The sequence below is a fragment of the Schistocerca serialis genome, chromosome 5 (assembly GCF_023864345.2).
Source record: "Schistocerca serialis cubense isolate TAMUIC-IGC-003099 chromosome 5, iqSchSeri2.2, whole genome shotgun sequence".
NCBI lineage: Eukaryota > Metazoa > Arthropoda > Insecta > Orthoptera > Acrididae > Schistocerca > Schistocerca serialis.
In genome coordinates this window covers 610,949,435-610,961,839 of record NC_064642.1, presented here as the reverse complement: position 1 = coordinate 610,961,839, position 12,405 = coordinate 610,949,435, and the positions used below count along the sequence as shown (strand labels likewise).

The 12,405-nt window shown below is 38.2% G+C and overlaps 1 protein-coding gene across 4 annotated transcripts in view; it reads left to right on the top strand.

Moving 5' to 3' along the window:
- LOC126481030 (FHF complex subunit HOOK interacting protein 2A-like) overlaps positions 1-12,405 on the top strand; it is a 198,528-nt gene that overhangs the window by 169,282 nt on the left and 16,841 nt on the right. For all 4 annotated transcript variants that reach the window (XM_050104505.1, XM_050104504.1, XM_050104503.1 and 1 more), the window contains one exon: positions 8,133-8,374. In XM_050104505.1, the coding sequence (XP_049960462.1) occupies positions 8,133-8,374 (242 nt within the window). The remainder of the gene's footprint in view (positions 1-8,132; positions 8,375-12,405) is intronic.

Genomic DNA, 12,405 nt, shown 5'->3' with positions numbered 1-12,405 from the left:
ATGCCTTGGTGCACGGCCAGCACATCTTGGCACAGTGTTACACCGTCTGAGTTATCTGGATACTTCCCACTAACACCAACCTGTCAGAACTCCGGAGATGGGAACTTGCCCTTCAGTATATCCTCTCTTCTCGTTATCCGCCAGGCCTCAGTCTCTGCTAATTTCAATTTGCCGCCGCTCATACCTCACCTGTCTTTCAACAACATCTTTGCCTCTGTACTTCCACCTCGACTGACATCTCTGCCCAAACTCTTTGCCTTTACAAATGTCTGCTTGTGTCTGTGTATGTGTGGATGGATATGTGTGTGTGTGCGCGAGTGTATACCTGTCCTTTTTTCCCCCTAAGGTAAGTCTTTCTGCTCCCGGGATTGGAATGACTCCTTATCCTCTCCCTTAAAACCCATATCCTTTCGTCTTTCCCTCTCCTTCCCTCTTTCCTGATGAAGCAACCGTTTGTTGCGAAAGCTTGAATTTTGTGTGTATGCTTGTGTTTGTTTGTGTGTCTATCGACCTGCCAGCACTTTCGTTTGGTAAGTCACATCATCTTTGTTTTTAGATATATTTTTCCCACATGGAATGTTTCCCTCTATTATATTCATATCATTAATTATTGATTATAACATAAATGGATAGATAAAAAATATACTCACCAAGCAGCTGCAGCAGGGGAACATACACACAAAAGGGCTTAATTTGTATAAGCTTTCGGAGCCAATGGCTCATCCTTCTGGCAGAAGAGTTGAAAGAGAAGGAAGAGGGGCAAAGGAAAAGGTCTGGAGAGGTTTAGGGAAAGGGGTACAGTTCAGAAAAGTCACCCAGAACCTCAGTTCAGGGGAGACTTACTGGACTGAAAGAGGGGGGATTCGGGGTGACTTTTTTGAACTGTACCCCAGTCCTTGAACCTCTTCCGTCCCTTTCCGTCACCCCTCTTCCTTCCCCTGCAACTCTTTTGTGGGAAGAAGGAGTCACTGGCTTCAAAAACTTGTAACAGTTAAACCCTTTATATTATTTTGTCAATAATTGATTATTTTCGTTGTTATAAGTATTCATTTATTATTAGATATTCTGTACATCAACAAGCTAGCAGCCTGCTTAGCCCTCTCAGCTCAAGAATCAAAATGAAAACAATCCACATTCATACAATGGTAACAGCACGTAAGTGGCATACTAAAAGGTATCCAATGGGTCCATTGTTCGGTTTCGTCACATATTGGATTTGTATGGAATACTTCATTTTAAGTTCCCTGTCTCTTTTTTCATGCCTGTGACTTAGCAGTTGTAGTGTTTAAATTGTGTGGTGAAGATAAGCATTGCAGTTTCTGTTGGTAGCACCAGCCAATTACATCAGCATTTCCCCCCACACATCTCCACACAACACAAAAACAAATCTTGTCATTTAGATTTTTTTTTTTTCACCAGTTTCAGCAACTATTTTTGAAGAATACCAATGTGAAGATCTATCACACTAGTTGCGTTAAAAATTTCTTCCGATTGGATACCTTGTTACTGCACCCCCACACCCCAGTGCAATCAGACTTCTTCTTTTTGCCATCTAAACTTGCTTCACACAGTCAAAGAGAAAGACTGGGTGTGATGAAAGCTCAAAAAGCAGTAAAACAGCCCTACTCTGAATATCTGCTGTCATTGGCTTGCGAGATCACATGACATGAGCTATGATTGGCTGACAGTAGCCCTTCATAAAGCACAATCTCGATTTCAGCCCTTTGGAAGGTATCATGCAGTATTTGGTGCAATTTGTATTTATGCTTTTGTAATATGAAAATTTGCAGTGTACATGTTACCGTGCATCAAATATCTTTACAAAATGAGTTGCTTTTTGCTGGATTTCCTAAAGTGCCGGGAAGTTCTACAAAGGTGTATAAAATCTTTACCATTTAAAGGATTGATAATTTTTACAGCTCCAAGGGAAACTATATTGTCACCTAATACAGAAAAAAATGTACTTTCACCCAGGGTACAGTGTATGTTCACACAGGAAAAACTGTTAACTGGGAAAGCCAGGACATTTAAGCACATTTCATTGCACACTCTACATTTTGTTTTGTGTAAAAGTGGATTTGTATAAGGTCTAACTATTAGTAATCAATTATGGCTTCTAAAACAAAATCACCTATATGGACGTACTTTGAAGACGATGAAAATAATACGAAAAGTGTTGTGTGCAAATTGTGCGAAATAAAAATTTCTCATAGTGGCATTTAAAAGATGGCAACTACATCAGGAATGATAAATCATTTGAAAAATAAACACAGCAACGGATATTGTAAGTTGTAGCCTATGATTCATATGGAGCAAGAAATTACAGATCAAGATACAGATGTAAATAAACCTTTGATACCAAAAAAATGTAAGTAAAGCTTCAACGTCAAAAAAGTACCAGAGTCTTGAATAAAGTTCTGAAATATGTAAACTATGCGATATTAATGGTCCCATGGCTAAAAAATACTATCTGTTTGTTGCTGAAATGATAGCACTAGACAAATGAGGCAGCAAATACAGTAGAAAGGGCTGGTTTTAGAAGACTGATTAACAGTGCTTTGGCACATTATAAAATACCAAACTGCCCTTACTTTTCAGACAAAATAATTCGAGAAACTTATCATAAGGTGGTTGAGACAATTAAAAGATTACTGTCTGAGACTGATTATATTTCTGTGACATGTGACATGTAGATGTGCTTGCTTGCATAATCAAAACAATTTTTTAAGTCTTACAGTGCATTTTATTGATCGTGAGTTCAGTGTCAAACAAGTAGTATTGAGTGTCGAGCATTTTGAAGGACAACACACAACGGAAAACATGTGATTAGTTCACAGAAAATTGCAAATTTATGGGACATCCAGCTGGCAAAAGTTCACATCATCATTTGTGATAATGGACAAAACATAGTAAAAGTTGATGGTAATGCATAGTTGGCCAAGAACGTTGTTTCGTTCATACTCTTCAATTATTTGTTAACGATTGTCTGAAGGCCCAGTCAAATGTGACACAAGTGATAGCTACAGGTAGGACGATAATAACTCAGTTTAATCATTCTATCTTTGCACAGGGAAAACTGCATTCTGTCCAAAAAGATTTGGCTCTCCCTCAGCATGAGTTGGTGCAAGATGTCAGTATGCAATGGAATTCCACCTACTTGTATTATATTCTTGCAAGGGTAATGGAACAAAAACAGGCCATTTCACTCTATCTGCCAATCTGACTGCTGCACAGTGGGAGCTTCTAGAGCAACTTTTGAAATTATGACAGTCATTTGAGGAAATAATAAAAATTACAAGTTCCAGATATGCTTGCATTTTTTAAATTATTCCATATGTCGTTATATTAATGTGAAATTGCGATATAATGAACGCGTCAGTGCTAAGGATCAAAAAAGCCAGGTGAGGTTTGTCATATAACAAGGATTGCTAAAATGATTTGAAAACATCACAACAGCTATAAATTATTTGGTGGGTACCGCTTTAGTTCCATGCTTTAAAATGAATGTTTTCGCTAGTCAACTGCCAAGAGAAAAAGCAAGGCAGTATGTTTTGGTCAATAGCCTAAAGATAACTGTGAAACAAGCAGCGACAACAGTGCGAATTTGGACCAAGAGGGTGAGAACCAAAGAGCAGAGTCTAAGTGATTTCACAAAGAAATAGTTTTCTTAAGAATGTGATACATTTCCTCCTAGGAAAAAGTGCAAAAATTCTACTGCTTTGAAAAAATTTTGGCATTCCTACCAGCCGGCATCAAGTTGGGTGCAGATGTGCTGGACTGGGTATCACTGCAGGATATTGCAGAACGTTGTCAAAGAAGGTGCATACAAAGTGCAGTATGGGTAAAGCCATTGAACCAGGTATTAACTTTCTGGCAATAATATACTTGGCCTTGTAGTTTTTACCTTGATGATAATGTACTTGGACCTGGCTCTCACTTCACACCGAGTACTGGTTTCCACGTACTAAGTCATTCAGTCCTTCAGCTGGCCAGGTTGTGTATTTCTCTGTGCTGGTCTCTAAGCATGGTTCAGATTTTCTATTCCCTGTAGATTAACTCACACACTGAATTTTATTCTCTCTGCCGGGCCTCAGCTTTGCAGCTGAGCCACCGTTGGTTAGTATGGCTATATTTGTGCCAATAACTACAGTTCATGGCGTTGTCATGCCCTGTGCAGATACAGAGTGGCATGTAGGACATTCTTATGTATGCTCTGTGCAGATGTAAAATGGCAACATAGGACAATCTTACAGTGTGATGTCCCTCCTGTTTTTTTATTGTGACCACCACAGACAACGTTTTTGAAATGGTGGCAGGAGTTTGCTAATTAGAGATCTGATCATCTGGTTAACAACTGACTCCAAGGTTCAAACTAGGGAATAGACTTTCTGCAGTTCCCTTTAGCTGAAGTTCCTAAGATTGTGGAATCACATGAATTTACAGCAGTGCAAAAGACATACTGTTGGAAAACTGGCAGGTGGTAATGTTAGATGTGCATGGTAAACAGCACCCAATAACCCTTAGGGTGAACCAGGCAGCCTTGCCCTCTGCTGAGCTGCTGTGTGTTGATGCCATTGACTTTTTGTGTGCATCAACATCACAGTGCTGCCCACCTTTGCCTGTTCGGGCCCTGTGGGTGTGAGTCAGTTTAAGTGCTGTAATCACCATTCATGTTGTTTTTCAGATACTCAGAACTGTTTCCCTTCCTCACCTGTTTCTGTTCAATGGTAAAGCCAGAGATCATGCCTTGATTGTCATTTGGAGGGTCTTTGACACATATATATCCTGTGTGGCATGTTGCACAAAGTAGGCCATTTGGCAACAGTTTGTGACAGTTGGTGGGCTACAGAACTGGCATCAGATGCCCAACTCTCAACCCTGTTTTTGGCCTTTCTCCTCCCCTGTAGATTTACTCAGACATCAAATTTTGTTCTTTCTCCCCAGCTATGCAGCCGAGCCTGTATAAGCTAATATAGTTATATTTGTGTCGACAGTGATGATTTGCAGCATTGTTGTGCCCTGAACTGATGCAAAAAAAAAAAATGCTTAGTGGTAATTGCATATTGTAAACTAATGTTTTCCATTTCATCAGTTTTATGATAAGCACACTGGATAAATAATCCCCCCACCCGAGGTATCTTTCTAATATTGTGTAACACCACCTCTTTCCTTGCCAATACTCTGTAACTCAGCTGCATACAACTAAAGCCATTCATTGCGGAATAGATCACGGAGAGCTACCAAATTGTAGTGATGTTAATTGCTGTGTTTCACCACTATTCCAAACGATCTCTGACATTTTCTGTGGTATTAAGATCGGATGATTTAGTGGTCCAGTCAAGGTTGGATGGCTGAGTGTTCTTCATGCCAGGATCATACTTTTACAGCCCTGTGGACATGGCTCTTATTGTCTTGGAAGTCAGGAGAGTCCACAGTATCCACATCATGAAGATGTAGAAGAAATAGTATCACTTGGGCACCAAGAATTTCAAAATAAACATCATGGTTCAGGTTGACAGTAATCTGAATGAATGGGCCCAAGTCATGGTACTGGAAACGTAGCAATGACCTTCTTTGAGGAACCTGTCCCACTGCATGCAATTCTCTTCATTATGCTTGGTCTGAAACATGCATTCACTGGCAGCAGCTATTCATTGTTGGTTTTGAAATCTGTTGTCACTGACAAGACTTGACACTCATCTCCAGTCCTTGTCAGTTAGGATCTGTATGACCACTATTCTTACAGTGTCGTATGGTTGCGAATGGTACACTCTTCCTCTTCATACCTGGCTATCAGTACCCCTTCTCTTAAATCGTAACTCAGTCACAATTATGATCGAACAAAAAAAATGCACACAGTAAACTAGTGGAGCATTACAACAATGTTTACCTTCTTCAACGCCCCTGAAGCATGCTATTTTATCTGAGCCAGTACTTATGTGGACCAGTACAATAAAACATTGATTGCAATGTGGTTGGGCACCATTACATCCATGGACTCGGCACCTACCAGTGGCTGCATTTGGTGCCTAATTTCTTGATATCCCTGACAGAAAAAACCAACACACAGTATTTGAACTATTATATAATATTAAATAAGCTTATTATTGCAAAGACAATGGTTGGGCTGTTACATATGTGTGTAAAAAAAGTCTTCTTTTTCACGGCTATAAAATCATGTCTGAAGATTTACTCACATATGTATTAAAGCTGTTACAATATCACCATGTATATCTGAGTGTGCCCTGCATTGAGTTACTGGACTGACATGGATGTGCAGTTGATAAAAACTTCTCCTATCTGCTATGTAGTACTCATCTCTTGCCACACCTTTAGGTTGTATTTCACAATAATACCAATGGAACCAGATAAGTTTTGTGAAATATGTGGCATGTCATATTATTGTTGGAGTATTATGTCTCAAAATAACATTGTAGTGGAAGAGATTTTATCTGTGGAGGATTGTAGCCATTGAAACAGAGATACTGTTGATAGATGACAGTCCAGTGTGCATAAAAGCTTCTATGCAATTATAAAAACATGTTATTCAAAAGCCAAAAAGTTTCTTGTTATGTAGTGAAATAGTTGACCGAAAAGACATTGACTATAATGTTAAAACTGTTGATGGATTGTAACAAAATAGCTTCCACTTCATAGAACTTTATCAGAGTGTTGTAGTCAGTCACATTAACATTGGAAAGATATTGTTTGTATACAGGTCCACAGCTTATTTTCACTTTAGTGGTAGTATGTTAGTACTGATACCATTGAGGTTTGTCAAAAGTGAAGTCATGAACCATGTCTGAATTTTTATACATAATTGTCCTAAAATTTCTCCTAACCCAAATATAAACTGTTGTTGCATAGTCTTATGATGACTCTTGATTGCAGTAGATTATAGCATACCTTATCCTATGAATTTCTTTCAGTTTCCATTATATATCTGAAGTTTTGTATAGTATCTTTTTCCACAGGGAAAATGCTATTACAAACTGAGAGTTGCAGGTATTTAGACATATATTCCTGCTTAATCACTCCCAGGAACTTTATTGGTAATGTGTGCCGGCAGATTTCAAGTCGCATATATACTTGTGCATTCACATGTGTATTGCTACCAAGCTATGCATTTAACATGTGAGGAAAAATACAAAAATTGGAAATTTGCATGTGAATCAAATTACCGTTTTTGAAAAATACGAGCATTATTGGAAATAAATGAAAAATAAATGAAAGTCATGCATTGTGGGACTTGCCCTATTCATTCAGTTGTGTTCTGTTCAATACAGTCATGAAGGACAACATTCAGTAATGTGAATTAAGTCAAAGCATAGGTACATTATCAAAGACAAGCCATTGTTAGAAATTAATTCTATAGATTTCTGTAATAATTAACCATCATTAAATTAAAGCTTGATGTTTGTATTTAAGACAAGCTAAAAGAAACATAATTTCATTCTTTTTGGTTCATAGTACATTCACAGCAAGGTACTTTGAATGATCACCTTTACTGTCCTCTGTCAGTGTCCTATCCACATATAGTAATTCTTCATCATTACAGGAAGAGGAGATCCCAAAATTGAAGATCAGTAGCTCATAAGTAAATATTATGAAATCATGATAAAAACTTAAAGTATATTTTTTGTAGTTTCTCTGTCTACATTATTTTTTAAAGAACTTGTAAGTTTGGTGCCTAGGAAGATACCTGATTATTTGCTTCTTCTTCTTCTTCTTCTTCTTCTCTCTCTCTCTCTCTCTCTCTCTCTCTCTCTCCCCCTCCCTCTCCCTCTCTCCCCCTCTCCCTCTCTCCCTCTCCCTCTCCCGTCCCCTCTCTCTCCCGTCCCCTTCTCCCTCTTTTGCCATAGATGTTAACAAAAGAAATTAGAATACCGTTAAATTTATTGTTTGTTCAGTAACAGTGCTTGCAACACTTGTTGCAGTATACATTGTATAGATTGTATTTTGCAGTTTTTTAACTTAAAAATTATGAAGAAGCAAAATGATTTGCCTAATGAACATTCTTTTCTTTGTGCTTTGGAATAAGTATTTTCCTCAGTATGTAACATATTATGCTAACTGAATTTAACCTCTGCAAGACATTTAATAACTAATTGTCATTTCTTACTATTTTTCAGTCCTACCAAGTAAACCTCCGGCTAACTGGCTTAATTTCACAGCTAGCAATGCTACCACACCCCTATTTACATGAGTACCTTTTAAATCCAACACTTCCAATTATAAAAGGTGTAGTAACGTTGTTTAAAGTTCTGCAACAAACAGCAGAAGAGTTAATATTAAAAATTTCTGAAATTGAGGATCATAAAGCCATTCTGAGCTCCACAAAGTTGTTCCTCCTGCAGGACAAAGAATATATAGTGTAAGTCATTTACTATATAACAATTTCTGTTTATCTTGATACTGTTGTTGTTATCTTTTGTTGAATGATTGGTTTGCTGCAGCTCTCCATGAAAACATTCTCATTTTTTACTAACTACTGCAACCTGCTTACTATAGTCAATCCTTTGTCTCCCAGTACGGTTTATACCCCCATATCTAACCGTCACCAGGTTGACTATTCCTTGAGCCTCAATATTTGTTATTGATCCTTTATTTTAGTTACATTGTGCCATAAATTTATTTTTTCCTCAATTCAATTCACTGTGCCTTTTCATTAGTTTGTTGAACAATCGATCTAATGTTCAGCATTCCTCAGTAACAATGTTTAAAAAATTTATATTCTCTTGTAGTCTGTACTGTTTTATCGTCTACATTTCACTTCTGTACAGGGCAAACATTGGAAACAAAAACTCCCAGAAATATTTCCTAACACTTAAATTTATAATGCAAGTTCAGATATATATCTTTTACAAACCTGCTTTTCATGCTATTACCAGCTTGCATGTCTCATTTAATCTGGTTACATTTCAGTAATCTTATTTTACATTTGTAGATATTCATCTTACAACCACACTTCATGACACTATCCATCCTATTTCATTCCAACTTTCAAGTCCATTGCTGCCTTTGACAGAATTACAAGTTACCGAAAAACCTTAAAGTCATAATTTGTTTCCTCCAAACTTTAATTCGCTTTCCAAATTCCTCCTTGGTTTCCTGTACTGCCTGCTCAATGTGCAGATTCAATAATTTTCCCTTTCATGTCCTTCAGATTTTATAATTGTAGTCTGGTTTCTGGACAAGAATGTTTTGGTCCAAGTATTTTATCACTGCTACTACCAGACTTTCAGATTGCAACCAAGTAAACATTATCAAAGGTTTCTCTACATCTATAAATGCTATAAACACATATTCGTCCTTCTTCAGTTCATCTTCTAAAATAAGTCATGTGGTCAGTATTGTTAAACATACTGCTACATTTTTCTGGAACCTAAACTTGTCTTCCCCAAGATCTGCATCTAGCAAACTTCTGTGAATAATTCTCATCAGTATTTTGCAGTCATGACTTGCTAAATTAATGCTACAGTAATATTCACATCAGTCAGCAACTGCCTTCTTAGAAATTGGAACTTTTTTTAAAGACCCTAGTTAAATTCAGTATGTCATGTGTTACCCAAGGAAATGTACTGGGCCTTGTCCTTTCCTTATTCGATCCACTGATACCTTCACTGTTTCTTCTCTCAAAGCTAACCATCAGTCTTCTTTTGTATTCCTTTTCTTTGTTACAGTCCATCGTCACCTAAGGCCCTCTTTGCAAGTTTGAAAAACTTCGGAATCTTTCATTTTATCCAGAGTCTGTTTCCTTAATTTCCAACCTTTCTGCCATTTTTCATAATTGGTAAATTATGGTCAGAGTCCATATCTGCCCCTCTAAATGCATTAAGTTTAAAATCTGGTATCCAAATATATTTTTTAACATGATATAATCTGTCAAAACAGGCACTGTCTCCAGGCCTCTTCTATGGATACATACAACCTTCTTTTAAGATTCTTAATCAAAATGTTAGTAATTAAATTGTGCTCTGCGCAAAAATGCACCAGGCAGCTTCTCATTTCATCTCTGTCCACTAGTCCATGTTCTCCTGCTGTTTTTCCTTCTATTCATTTTCCTGCTATTGATTTCCAGTCCCCCAACACAATTAAATTTTCATCTCCCTTACCAAACTGAAAATTTCTTTTATTTCATCATACATTTTTTCAGTTTCTGTATCGTCTGTGTAGCACTGCTGAGGTGGAACGACTCATGCATTACCTATATTGATTTTATGTTGATAACTCTGTGTTCAGCTGACTGAAACTCCTGTTCTTTCTGTCACCAGACTAATTTCTGCTACATATAACCTATCCATTTCTCTTTTCACACTCTGTAACCTACCTGTCTTATTAAGCAATCTGACATTCCAAGCTCCAATCCATAGATTGCCAGTATTTTTCACCCTTCCCCTCCTGATAACATAATCATTCTGAGTAGTCCCCACCCAGAGATCCAAATTGGGAGACTATTTTACCTCTGGAATACTTTACCAATTAGAATCCCATTGTTGCTAAACCGTGTAGTAGAGATACCTATGCTTGGGAAATATAAAGATGGTAGTTTCCCCGTGATTCCAGCTGATACTTGACACTACTTATTTTATTTCACTTGAGAAAATCTGGAGAATTTTTTACACAGTGCATGTGTGTAGATAACGATATGCTGTTGAGAAGTTATGGTGATTGAGTTAATTGTTCCATGTAAATATCTATGAGAAGCATATGTAATTCTGTATTGTTGCATGTATTAACTGCACAAAAGTTCTTTGTACAATCACCCTAAGTAAATTACTTTGTGTTTTTATTAACACGTGCAAATATAAAATAATAAGCTAGCTTAAGCATAATAACATTTTTAGGCACATATGTGTTTTATATACAGTAGGCCAGAGGAACTTCCTGACCAATTGAAATTGGCTGATTTCCAAATCCTTACTTCTTCTACATATTATTGTTATAAACTAAGGTATCCAGGCAATCCTAGCAGCCTGCTTCAGACGTTCTAAGTAGTTTCACTTCTACCTGTAGTACTGCCACTATTTTTCATTGCTACCAAATCAAATAGCAACAGTGCTGCAGCTATCACAAGAGGGCCACAGACACCAATGGGTGCAGAGTGAACCAAAAATCCTTGCATCAGATACAGCAGTGCTGCCAGTTTGTTTCCACATTGCGGACCAAGGGCCAGTGCTCACAGTACTAGCAATCTAGCACAATGGTGGGCTGACCACAGCAGCAGCAGACAAGTTGTCACATCTTCTGGCCACTGCCTTGTTTTGGTGTATGCAGTTGGCTCAGTGCAACAAATGGGCATCGAACCTTTATAAATACCCATCATTTTCAGTAGATGTATTCGCAGTCTGGCTGCACCTACTGCCATTGGAGGTCCTCGCCAGGTGACGAGGCAACATGGTTTTCAGGATGGCACCACAGGCTTCACCACCAACAAGCTGTCTACTGGTTCTAAGTTCACTCCCTTGGACTTCGCAATTTTCAGCTGGTGGGCCACCTTGGGTTGAGTTAAGCAACAGCTGAGCTTCTGCCATAGAAGGCATTTGTTTGTGACCAGTGCAGTGCAACCACCCATCTGCCCTTACTTGTGCAGGCAAGCTCTGACACTGTACACCTCCACTTGCAGGGGTGGACACCACTGTTGGGGGCTGTCTTGTGCTAAAAGAATCAGGGTGGGCTTCCAATCTCCAGGTGCAGAAAGTACCACGTATTGGTTTCTCAAACAGCATCCCACATCAGCATTTCACAGGAAGATAGGAGAGCTACTAAAGAACCCTGGCCACTCTGATGGACTTATGAAGAACTTAAGTCAAGAGCACTTCGGTCACGCAAGTTTTATGGTCTGCCTAAAAAACAGAAAGATGACATAGCATTGAGACCAATTGTTAGTGCTCATGTCTCCCCTGCATACAAACTGGAAAAGTACTTTACTAAATTATTAGTATCCATAGTCGGCCACTGTAGACATTGTATTAAGAACTCAGGAATGTGTGTTGATGCAATAAAGCAGATAAGGATAGGCACGAGTGAAGTTGTAGACAGCCTTGTTGTGGTCTCCCTGTTTATGAAGGTACCAGTGGAAGATAAATTAAAACTTTTGTCCACACATTTGTCCCCTAAAATTTCCCAGTAATTTTGGCACACTCTGATGACCACTCACTTTTTGTGCAGTGGAAATTAGTGTGAAATGACTGATGGAACAGTAATGTGCTCACAACTCACCAGCCATAACGAATTTTTTTCGTGAAAGATTTTGAAGTATGAGCATTAAACAGTGCTCCCCTCCATTCATCCTACCTCTTCAGGTATGGTGGTGATACAATTTTAATCTTGGCTGATGGCAATGAGGTGCTGCAGCAGTTTGAGGACCATTTGAATGGTGTACATACTAACATAATATTTACA